This window comes from Aedes aegypti, chromosome 1, assembly GCF_002204515.2.
Source record: "Aedes aegypti strain LVP_AGWG chromosome 1, AaegL5.0 Primary Assembly, whole genome shotgun sequence".
In the NCBI taxonomy this organism is placed as follows: Eukaryota; Metazoa; Arthropoda; class Insecta; order Diptera; family Culicidae; genus Aedes; species Aedes aegypti.
The window spans coordinates 70,552,115-70,564,283 of NC_035107.1; the positions used below are offsets into that span (position 1 = coordinate 70,552,115).

The window sequence follows — 12,169 nt, forward strand, 5'->3', positions numbered from 1 at the left end:
ATTTCATAATGGAGTTCTTTCTTCTTCTTCTTCTTCTTTATCTTCTTGGCATTAATGTATTTACTGGGACAGAGCCTGCTTCTCAGGGGACTGAGGACTTCTCAGGAACTGGGACAGCACCTGTGCTCTTATGAGCACATCCCCAGTTATTAACTGAGAGCTTTCTTTGCCATAGTTGTCATTTTCGCCTTCGTATATCGTGTTGTAGGTACGATGATACTCTATGCCCAGGGGAGTCAAGGAAATTAACGAAAAGATCCTGGACCGACCGGGAATCAAACCCTTCAGCATGGCTATGCTTTGTAACCGTGGATTCTAACCACTCGGATAAGGAAGGCCCCTTAATGGAGTTCTAAAATATGAAAATACAAGAAACGACTAATTAATTGCATCTGCTCAAAATGTAAGAATGCATGAGAGTTAAACAGCTTCTAACGTGTTTTCAACCACTGCAGTCGAGTAAAGTACGCTTGCGTCGAAAAAGCTTGTTCCATTCTCATGTTATACCAGTTCTGACTGGTATAAATTATAGCAAGTTTGTGGGTGTATTTTTATCAACAGAGAGCTTTCCGTTTTCTTGACAATGCTTTCGAAGAAATAAACTATAAGCCCTTCAGTTCTTACATTGAAAATAAATCATTTTATCAATCCTGAAAATTCTATTTTTTGGTTTCGTTCTTACTCCTAATCCTAGCACAATAAATTGGATAAACTATAAACATGAAGGAAAACGAAAATAATTTACTGTAGCATAGAAGTAGATCTGATAAACGTAGTACATTGGATTTACAACTTACAAGTAAAGGTTTAAACTTTGATCAACATATTCCCTTTCCCACTCTCTGGGAACAAAAAATATCACCTTTAATATAAGGGTGAAAGTATTGCCACTGTTATCATTATTTACAATTGATTTCCATCGGTGAGCTTTTCGGTGATGTATGTAAAGTTCTTGGGTTATGATCCTATGTACAAATGCTTAATCCTAGTAGGAAAATTTTACACGGAAGCTTTGCACGCTTCGCCGGTAGAAGTTTGCGTCGAAACTTCAACCGCCGCGTGGAAGGCTCCCTTTTTTGGCGACGAGAACACTGACATTGCGGAACTTAACATCTGCTTGCCTATCTTAAGCCTAATTTTTTAGCTAGGGCTAGGTGTGATGGAGTTGGGTTCTTTGTAGATTTTATGTACACATGTTTGACTGAAAATTAGGCTAAATATCGTGCGATTGGAAGAAATTCGTTTGACAGTCGGTTTGACGTAGGACTACGTTTGTCTAGTAGTTCTAGTAGGTGGTGCGATTTGAGCGATTCTTCCTACTTGAGTTGTTCGCTTCTTTGGAATGTTAGTATCAGAGAATGTCGACTTTGTAGTTCTTGTAGGGTTTCTCGGAAGAGTTTCACATGGCCGACCTGCTCTCGTCGGCGCTAGATTCCGCGATCGGAAGCTGTTCGTCGTTAATACTAGTTTCGTTTGGTTCTGTAGACTGAGATGTTGCGGAGTCTACGCCGTCGATGGTCGAGGGTTCGTCCTCAGTGGGGAGTTTGACGGTGAGGATCGAGGCCATCGGGAGCAGTGCCTCCAAACTGGAGCAGTCGTCCTGACAGTGGGACGACGAAGCAGCCTCAATTAGAGTGGTTACCGCTGGCAGCGTACTCACGTTGCTCACCGTGGAGGAGTTGGAGAACGTTCGACCCTTTATACTGTTGCTGGAGTGCTGCCTCAGGAGGATCTCGTTGATCGGGATCTCGTAGCCGTTATCGGTGGGCATGACCTGGTTCTGCTGAGATGAGGCAGGAGGTAGTCCGACGGTTAGCGGGACGTCCTCTCCGGTCGAACACTTGCTGTTCTGACTGTGACTGTCGTCGTAGACCAGCTCCAGGTACTTGGGGATCGTCGTGGTCATCACGGTTGCTCCGCTTCCTCCGCTCGACGAAGTCGGCGGAGTTATGATGAAGCCGCCACCACTTCCGCTGTTCCCGACGAATTTGATATCTGTTTGACGAGGTGGAAGGATACAGTTAGTTGAAGGCGAACGACTGTTCGATCATTGGCAGTATGAAATGGATCTTGACTATATGTACCTGTCATGAACGGGTTGTGATTGATGTCGGAAAGCAGATAGGATCGGTTAAACACCGCACCTAGAATGCGTAACGAGAGATAGAGAGAGAGAGCAAAGTGAATTGCCGGATTAGTGTGATGCGTTCAGCGCGATGAGCGTGGATGAAAGTTAGTGGATGATCGAGAAGTGCGGATCGTAATAGACGTACCATTCTGAACCTTGCAAGGGAACTGGGAAGTGATTTTGATGGAGTCACTGGTTCCCGCCTTGTGTTTTTTCAGCTCTTCCAGTATGTAGCGGAAGGTTGGCCGATCCTCCGGCGAATAGCTCCAGCACTTGAGCATCAGTTGATACCTGGAAGAAACCGTGAATGCATTAAGGATTTGTGCGAAGCAGTGGAGAAGATCAAAACCTACAGCTCTTCTGGGCAGTCCTGTGGTCGCGTGAGTCGACCACCATCCCGTACGTAATGCAGCACTTCGACGTTGTTCCTCGCGGGGTAGGGCTGCTGCCCAAGGGTCATGATCTCCCAGAGAAGCACACCAAATGCCCAAATGTCCGACTGCGAGGTGAATACTCCGTCGACCAAGCTCTCCGGAGACATCCACCTGACAGGCAGGAGTCCTTCACCTTCCTTTCGATAGTAGTCGTTCTTGTAGATGTCCCGCGCTAAGCCGAAGTCTCCAATCTTGACCACACGCTCCCTCGGATCCATCGACGATACCAAGCAATTACGGCAAGCCAGATCCCGATGAACGAAGTGCATCTCTTCGAGGTAGCGACAGCCGGTGGCCACATCCACGCACATCGAGATCAGATCCAGGAGTGTAAGCATTGACGGGTTGCCCGGCGTTGGTCGGTTCGAGCGCAGGTAACTCAACAGGTCACCTCCCTGCATCAGTTCCATGACGATGTACAGCGAATCCAGATCCAGACACACTCCGATCAGCTTCAGAATGTGCTTGTGCTTGAAGTTGCTCATCAGGTGAGCTTCCTGCAGAAACTCGGCCTTCTCCTGCTCGGTCGCTCCCTTCCGGAGAGTCTGTAAAACAGGGTTTAGGTTAACTCAAACTTGTCAGCTAGATGGAAGTGGACTTACCTTGATAGCTACTCGAGTCTCCGCTTCGCCTCCGACTCCCTTGACGATTCCTTCGTAGACTTCACCGAACGCACCACTACCCAAGAACGGTGAACTGGTCATCGAGATCTACAACGAAACACGTCATTGAAACACTAACATTCCATCTGCCTTACCGGAACTTACCTGTTCCCGGCGGATCTGCGGCAGCAGGGCAATCTCCGAGTCCGTCAGCGGGCTCGAGCTGTACAGGATGTTGTTGCTGTGAATGAAATTGCCGCGGCGTGGCAGCTCGCGAAGGTTCGCCAGCTCCACATCTGGAATGCGAGTAGTGGTTGCATCGATTAGAATTTTCTTTTTAAGCTCGGCCCGACGGCACGCTGCAAAGGAGAAACACAATGGAAATAACACACATGAAGCATGAGTGATGGCGAACGATGGCATGATTCCGGGATGGAACGAACGATGGAGATGCGCAAAGATGCCGCAGCAATACTCACCACAGACGAAGATCAGCACGAAGAAAACGATCACGATCGCGGAGATGATGACCCCCACGATCATCAGGTAGCTGCCGGTTTGACTGGAGAGTAGGGGCTCGCTGATTGGATCGCTCTCACCGCTGAATGGGCCCCAACCGCAGGAGTTTCGGGCGCGGACTCGGAACTTGTTCTTGTGAAAGGTCAACTTCTCCGGAATTATCCAGTAGACGTCGGTTCCGTTATAGACCAGGTCCCAGCGTTCATCAAAGGTCACGTACTCCTGGCTATCGGTTGTCATGACGTCCATGCGCGTCGGAATCGTGTTATTCATGTCCTCGGAGCTGTCTCCGTCGAGCTGTTCAACGCTTCGTTCAACTCGATTCGTACTGCGAGGTAGTCGAACCAATGCTTCCAGGGCGTATTCCAGAATAACAGCTCCGTTGTCCTTCGCAGGTTCCCAGGAGACTTTGTAGACGTCCTGTCGGAGTTGTGTCACGATCGGACGACCCGGAGCGCTTGGATGATCGGCATCGGTTTCGTAGACGAACCGCGCATCCGGAGGCCACACGTAGGGTTCCTTGCGGTTCGGGTAGAACAGCAGCACAATGAAGCGATACTGCGTCTTCGGTTGAAGCCCGGTCACCTTGAACTCGTCGTTCTCCGGAGAGGTTTCGTTGACCCCCGTTTCGAAGATCGTCACCCAGGACTTGCTGCCGACCGCTGAGTACTGGATTTTGTACCTGCGGGAAGATCAATAAGTTACGTGACTAGTGAAAGGATCGTGAACCTGAACTTACCGGGAAATATGCTGGTGAGGAACCCAGCTGATGCTGAGCTCCGTGGAGGAATTGTACACCAAGTGGATATCGTCCGGCTCCGGGAAGGTAACGATCTTCGTCTGATCGCTCACGGTGAACATCGTTTCGGTCGAGTACGCTTGAACCCAGATGGTGTAGGCGTGGTTCGGTTGAAGTCGGTTGAGGTTGATCGAGACATTACCTAGCAGTTCGTCGTAGTCTGCAATCAAAATGAGATTCTACTCTGCGTTCGATCTTTGCTGAAGTCCCACAAACTTACCTCCGATCACCTGCTGCTGCTTGTTCTTCACCCCGTCGTGGATGTTCTCCGTCTGCCAGTGGATCTCGTACCAGACGCGATCGCTGTTCTTCACCGCCGACAGGGTCCACTGCACAACCGCTTCAGTTGGGCTGATGGCCTCCGCGTAAATATGCTCCGGTTTGGACGGAGCACCCGCGGCCGTACTGAACACAGCGATCGACCCCATTCGGGGACTATCCAGCTCGGCCACCTCTCGGTAGTGCTCCTGGTAGTAGTTGATCAGCATTACTTGGAATTTGTACTTGGTGAAGGGTTTCAAACCCTCGATGGTCTTACTGCGATCGTACGAACTAACCTGCAGACAACTTCTGGGACTGCAATCGATCGTTCCGTTCAGATTCGCTTCGTTCAGTTCCTCGTAGAAGATCATGTATCGGATTCCGCTGGGCTGAGTGGAACAGTTCGGGTAAACTTCCGCTTTTGGCAGAAGCAAAGTCAAAGAGTTCTCCGTACGCTGCAGAAGATTCGCTCGATAATCCTGATCCTTTTGCAGCGGAATCAAGCATCTCCGCTCCGGGAAATACTGAAGCTGCAGAGGCAACAGTGTCTTCGCATAAGGGATCGCGATCGTTGCTTGATCTCCAGTTTCATCCATTCGTACGATCGTATCATTTCCATCCAGCCAATAGAAGTGATCACTATCCTTCGCGATGCTCGTCATATTCGGATAGTACTCCAACCCGAAGTTCACGCAAGTCTTGTTGTTCAATCCAATGTACCTCAAACCAGTCTCACCCCAAAACAGCTTGGCTTCTTCGCTGACCGATGTCTGCAGCGTGAGCATCGGATGAACCGTAATACCCGCCGTCCTGTTGGGACATTCCTCGAAGCTGTCGTCGAAGAACTCCCTTGTCCTGTTCTCGCTGAAGCTGTGCACAAAGATCACGTCCTCTGGAACCTTCTCCACCCAAAACAGCTTTCGATCGAAGGGAGACACCACCAGATTACTGAAGTAGCCTTCTCTGTGCTCGATCTTCTGCAGATGTACTCCTTCGTGTTCGAAGCGGCTCAAATCGAACGCGAAGATCGCACTGCCAATCAACTCCCTCTGAGACCAATACAGTATCCGTTGGATCCAGTCCACCGTCAAGGCTGTAACAGTCCCACTGATCGAGTACAGTTTCAACTTCGTCAACCCGTCGTACTGGAAGAGTTCGTTGTTCTCATCCACCCAGAACAGCTTCCGTTCCCTGGCCAAACGAGCCAAGAATTTCACCGGAGTCGACGTTCCCACCATGTAGGTCCAATTCTTCGTATCGAAGTCCACCTGGATGATGTGATCCCGGGTCCCGATCATCGCCTGCGGGATCGGGTGATCTTCGGCAGTGTCCACCGAGCGAATCGGAGTCATTTCGCTGTCCCGGGCAGTCGTAGCAGCTTGCACCCGGAAGAAGTAGGTAACGTTGTGCAGCAGGTTTCGAACGATTCTCTCCGTCCCGTTGATGCGCTCGCCCTGGAGGACGTGATTGGAAATGCCGTCCTCTTCATACCAGCAGTGGACCTTATAGGCGATAATGGGTCCATTGGGAGTTTCTGGCGGGGACCAGCGGAAGATCGCTTCGATGTTGTGAGTGTCCATAATGGGGTCGATGAAGTGCCTTACGTAGACTCGGGGTCGCGTTGGTTGAGAAGGTTTACCGGAGGGACTGAACAGCCGGGCGGAGGAGGACGGCGAGGACCGCCAGTACGTGAAGGCGCTGATCGTTACGTTGATCTCCGTGTGAGGGGTGATGTGATTCGGTCCGGAGACTACGAAAGGGTGAATGGGCTTGGACAACTCAAGGATCTCTTCGGGTCTACCGGCAACTTTGATTGAAAGCTTATAGAAAACCTTGCCGTAGTCTACGTTAGTGACAGGATCCCACACGATCTGGAACTTCTTCCAGGTGCCATGGATGCGGATGGAGCTGTCGTTAACTTGCATGGGCAGAACGTTGACTTTCCGGTTGTCCTCCGGGTAGACGTGATGAGCCGGATCGATGATCGCGAAGGCTCGAGTGCCGTTGAGCTTCTGGTTCTTGATATGTGCGAGGTTCTCCGCTTGGAGATCGCCCACAACGATCTCGTCTTTTTGTAGCCAGAGAAGGCGATCGCTAAAGTGCGTCAGAGGACCTACGGAGTGTTGATCGGATAGGACGGCTATGGTGGAAATCGCCTTCGGCGAACCCGTTCCGGCCATGTTTGCGCTGAACACTTCCAGGTTGTTCATAGCCCGGACAATCCAGTAGAGTTTCTTGCTGTCCATGTCCAGGGTCATCCCGATCACCTCTTTCCCAGCGAATCGGTTGTTCTCCATGTAGTAGCTGTGTCTGTCCTTGCCATTCAACCGGAATGCTTCCACGACGTAAGCCGTGAAGTGGTAAATGAAGCCTCTCAGCGCATCGAACTTGATCGACCGCACGTTGTTAACGTTATGAATCAATTCGGGTTGCTCCCCATGTAGACTACTCCGCATGATCATCTGCTGCGACGGGTTGTAATAATACAACCGCCTTCCGATCCAATCCACAGCCACACACTCCACCGACTCCATCTCCCGCAGTTTCGTCACCCCACTCTCGCTCTGATTGTAAAACATCAACGTCGAGCTGCTGACCACGTACAAAATGTTCTCGAACCAACCGATATCCGTAACTTCCCCATCTTCCAACTCCGTTCGGCTGATTAAAGTCTCAACGCTATCACCTATCACGTCACTGCGCAGAATCCCCTCGCTGCTGGACCACACCAGATGTCGATCGTGTGTGTCCTTCAATGTCCGCACCCGAAACTCGGAACTCCACGGCCCCTGACCGGCATCCGTATAGGCCGCCGCCTTGATCAGATACTCCTGCCCCGGGCTGACCAGCGCCAGATCTTCTGAGGTAAACGTCGTCCCGTTGATGTTCCGTATCTTCTTGCCGTCGTTCACCTCCAGCACGTAACGCCACTCTTGCCACGCGCCCTTGCCCTTGATGCCCAGCAGATGCGGAACGTTCCAGAAGATTTTGATCTTGCTGTTGGTGAGGAGCGCTTGGACGTTTCTTGGGGGGTTGACGGGCGTCGGGACGGGTTGGGCGGATGAGAGATTCACGTAGATGCTGAGGTAGGTGATGTTGGTTTCGATCGAGATCGTGTTGTGGTAGTAGCGGTCGTACGTTTTGTGGTGGTCTTCGACGAAGACGTCTTTGCCGTTGGTCCAGTAGAATAGACCGTTGACGAGGACGATCGATTTGACCTTGCGGAAGCGAGCTTGCTCCGTGTTTTTGCGGATGTCCTCGGTGATGGAGCCGTCGAGTGAGATCGAAAGGACTGTATTGTTGGTTTGATCGGAAACGAGGACTCGGAAGTTGGCGTGGTTGATCGTGAAGGCACCGAGGTTGTGGAGGTTGTTGAGCCGATGGGGACTGATTTCGTGCTTGACGCCGTTGGAGATGTCACCGAGGTCCAGTCGGAAGAGCCCGGCATCTTTGCCGAAACCGCTGATCACCCAGAAGAGATAGCCGTTGAAGGGGTCTACCTCGAAGTGGGCCGGTTCGCTTTGAAGTCCGGCGTAAGCGACGGTCATGCGATCGCCGTTCAGATCGCAGCGGGAGATTTGCCATAGGTCGGTGGCTTTGACGTAGCCGAGGATGTACAGGTGATCGTTCAGCCAATCGATGGAGAGAAGTGTGGGGCGGAAGTTGTGCCCGGCTTCGGGAACAAGAATGGCGGTTCGATTGCGTTCGGCTGCTTGCAGGGGTGTTTTGTAGATGTAGCCGGCATCGTCGGAGATGAAGATAAGGTTACGGCGAATGTGGATGGCAGTGCCGCGGATGGCGTGCACCTTGCTGCGGTAGAAGTAGGAGGGCCGGTCGGTGAACATGTTGGAGCTTTGCAGGAGGACCGAGCGGTCAGCGCACAGTATCAGGGTGGGGTTGATGGCTTCCTCCTGGTCCGGAGGTTGAGGTAGGGTTTTGACGAAGGTCGTTGAACGAGGTCCTTCGCCTTCGGGGTTGCGCATGGATACGGATACGGAGTAGTTGCGCTCCGGCTTGAGCTTCTCGTAGATGTAGTAGCGAGACGAGTTGGACTCGGGGATGTCCTGTGGGGGATGAGCAAAAGCGAGATTATAACGGGCGTGGATTACCGGTGAATTTGGGTTAGTTCTGTTAAAGTGATAGCGAAATGCGAGGGCATGCATGAGCGGGTGCTGTTAGTGAGACTTGGCAACGAAGAGAAGCAGATCGGGTGCCGCTGCGAGGAAGCAGTGCAAAAAGCGTAAAAAAGAAAGATCAAACACAGCAGAGATCGGGGAGTTGTTAGAACCTTGAGGGCACTGTAGTCTTCGGAATCGAGATCTGTAATCTGGAGCACGTATGAAAGGATGGGACCGTTCGGGAACGGTCCGGGTTCCCATGAGATGGATATTCGTGAATGATCTACCGCAACGGCTCGTACAATTTTCGGCTCCGACATTGGCACACCCTGCGAAAGCGTCAGGATGATGACGCTCTGCTCCGAGATGAGGGCGTCGTCGCGGTTCGGCGACAAGATCAACGCTACCCGGAACTGAAAAGAGGAGAATACTGTGCGTTAGAGACTCGATACGTGTCAAGAGTTATGAGAGATCCTACCCGATACTTGGTGTACGGCTGCAGGTTGTCAACTCGGATAGTCGAGTTATCGCCCATACTCTGATTCCGGCAGAACTTCCAGTCGCCGGCGACTTCTTCGTACCGCCACTGCACCAGGTAGCTCCGAGGAGCGTGATCCTTGTGTCGTGAAAGCTGCACCAGCCGATCAGGGATCTTCCACTCCAGAGACAGCGAGGTAGCGGTCAAGCTGTCGGCCACCAGCGCCGGTGCCGGTGGCGAGCCAATCTCCGCCTTGAGCCACTTGAAGTACCGCTGCAGCGCATCGTTACATCCCATGACGCAGTACAGCTCCTTCGGCTCGAACAGCTCCTGATCGGTTTTGTTCTGAGGAAGATGGAAGGGTCGTTGATGCTAGGGAACCATTCTTTGGAAGGTGTTGAACTACTTACGCAAACATTCTGACATGAAGATTCCAGCGCTAGCTCCCACAATCTACAGCCGACTCCACACTGGAAATAGACAAAGCAGTAAACGATCGTTAATCCAAGCAACTCAGAATTTCATTCATAACATTTATTTTGGACTACTCGATTGATAACTTCGCAAATTGCGAGATTTGATTTAATTACCCTCCCCAAGCAGATCGCAGTCGGCCTTGTGCCGTATTACCATTCAAAATCTCCCGTCTGATAACAACGGGATTAAAAAACAGTGCGAAAAGTCCAGAGTTATCACTTCAGATTAAGGAGCATCATAAAACTCGAGTTGAACAATGACGCGTCGCGTCACAAAGTCGCATATGCTCTCTCTGTCTCTAAATCATTGCCGTTAATAGACCTAATGCGCTGATTGCGCGTCGCCTTCGTCCACTAACTGGCCGAAGCAGCAGTCCGTGTCTCAATGGGCACTTCTTGTTAGTTGCCGTGGCAGCTCAGACCGGAAGGCGTAGGAGTTGACCGCACGCGTGCCATCTGACGACCGGCACTGCAGTTAATCGACCGAAGAGGTACAGTACGTAATCTAGTAGGCCATTTCTTGATGTCAACGCAGATCCACACTGCCTACTAAGGTGAAGTGACGGCAGTTGGTTTGTTGATGTTTTGAGTTCGTTGTCGTTTCGCCTTATAATGAAATTTCGGGGACACGTGGCTGAATTCTAGCCGCTACAGAAGTTGCGCAATCATTGCATGGGATCAATTCCATTCGAAGCGAATTCGCTCCGGACACATGTTTGTCTACAATGCCATTCATATGTGTGTAGAAACGATGAGTTGCGACGGGCAAGATTATCTCTAGTAACGGCGGAAGCTATTCATAAGATGCTTTGAGGGAAATTCTCACGACACAGCTCTAGGTCACAAGGTTGCCACTGGCGAATGCTACTCGAAATATGGGATTTGTCATTTGAGAGTAGTAGTTCATCGAAAAATGATATTTTTGCGTTATTTGCTGAAATTTACTCGCTTTTTTGTTCGAAGTGTGACTTTTGACAGGGAGTAAACAAAAAACAATGACAATTGATCGATCCAATCCATTGTCAATCTTATTGATTAGCTGTCAAACGACAGAAGCTGAATGTCAAATCGATTGAACCCTACCAAAAAGTAAGCTTAATTAAGGACAGCCGTTATCGTTCGCAGAAATCTGGATTCTGACAGATCCAGAGTTGGATCTAAAGTTGTCATGTTTATTTAGTTTTATTCAAATATCAAACTAATTTCTCAAAGTTTATTATTACCCAATAAACTGTAAATGAGCCACCCACAACTCGTTTCCAAACCGAAATAAGAACCCCGAAAAGTCACACAAACCTGTCAAAACAACAACATGTGTCAACCGAGTTCAAAATATGCACGCTATTTCGCTCGTGCAACAATTCAGACGAATCATAGAAGACGCAACATCGGAAAAATGACCGCAAGTCTGAAATGCGCGCGAGCATTTTCTTCTTTATCGTCTGTTTATTTTGACGATTTTGAACCCATAACCTCTCTGATCCCATAAAAACGACCGAAGGCACATATGTCTTGCGAGGTCCACGCAGAGCTGTCCCTAACAAATCGACCGGCTGGAAGACACTTGCCAAATTGTCATGTTTCTCTCATTCGTTCTTTTTTCTTCCAGGGCAACCTAATTCTAACCTCAAGTGGTTGATGCGTTTAGGATCGGATCGGTAGCATGCGGACCGATAATTTGTATCCATGGCCTACTACTGCACTTGAAGCGGTTGCTACGATCGATTTCAAAGTTGTAAACAAGAGAAATGCGACTTTTTCGGACTAGAAGGAAATTCCCACCATCTTCGATGGTGGGTTGCGGCTAATTTCACCATAACTCAATTGCGTTTGTTTACCAGTGCAACTCCCCATGCATGTCGAGTGCCTGAAGTCAAGTGGATGCGTTCATTTTCGTTAACTGAATTATGATGATGATAAACAGACGATAATCAAGATCGTAGTAACATCCAGACGAGATACGATTAAACATTTGTAGCGCCACGATCGCGGCCTGCTACGATCGTGGCGGGAAAGTTACTTCACAGATACGCAGGCGTACCATTGTAAATATTTCCATCGATCATTAATTTGACGATCATTTAAAACTTACTATGTTGCAAATCTCACAACCAGAGGCGCGTGCATCGTTTTTCTTCGTGGTTGACTACCGCCATCTGCAGGTCTCGATGTGAAATGGGCGATAACTGTTAATGACAGTTTTCAAATGTTATGTCTGTTTGTCTGTAGTTTCCCGCCCGCGTTTGCTTCCACTCAAAAATGTAAACAAATGTAGCGGCTTTGTAAAGTGGATGGCGATGGAAACGCATTTATTTATCAATTCCAATGATGCAGTTTATTCGTTGCATATCAGT

General features: G+C 49.8%; 1 protein-coding gene across 4 annotated transcripts in view; it reads right to left on the minus strand.

Annotated features, from left to right (window-relative positions):
- Nucleotides 1-620: 620 nt before the first annotated feature.
- Nucleotides 621-12,169, minus strand: part of LOC5569551 (proto-oncogene tyrosine-protein kinase ROS) — a 147,424-nt gene continuing 135,875 nt past the window's right edge. Inside the window, exons 3-14 of one of the 4 annotated variants that reach the window (XM_021839478.1) lie at nucleotides 9,750-9,809; nucleotides 9,340-9,684; nucleotides 9,164-9,274; nucleotides 4,703-8,807; nucleotides 4,423-4,642; nucleotides 3,644-4,365; nucleotides 3,330-3,523; nucleotides 3,165-3,272; nucleotides 2,482-3,107; nucleotides 2,274-2,419; nucleotides 2,085-2,144; nucleotides 621-1,995 (exon numbers count right to left, since the gene is read on the minus strand). In XM_021839478.1, the coding sequence (XP_021695170.1) occupies nucleotides 1,400-1,995; nucleotides 2,085-2,144; nucleotides 2,274-2,419; nucleotides 2,482-3,107; nucleotides 3,165-3,272; nucleotides 3,330-3,523; nucleotides 3,644-4,365; nucleotides 4,423-4,642; nucleotides 4,703-8,807; nucleotides 9,164-9,274; nucleotides 9,340-9,684; nucleotides 9,750-9,809 (7,293 nt within the window). In that variant the 3' untranslated portion in view covers nucleotides 621-1,399. Of the gene's footprint in view, nucleotides 1,996-2,084; nucleotides 2,145-2,273; nucleotides 2,420-2,481; nucleotides 3,108-3,164; nucleotides 3,273-3,329; nucleotides 3,524-3,643; nucleotides 4,366-4,422; nucleotides 4,643-4,702; nucleotides 8,808-9,031; nucleotides 9,275-9,339; nucleotides 9,685-9,749; nucleotides 9,810-12,169 lie in introns of all 4 variants that reach the window. The other 3 variants (XM_021839477.1, XM_021839475.1, XM_021839476.1) reach the window with 3 other exon arrangements.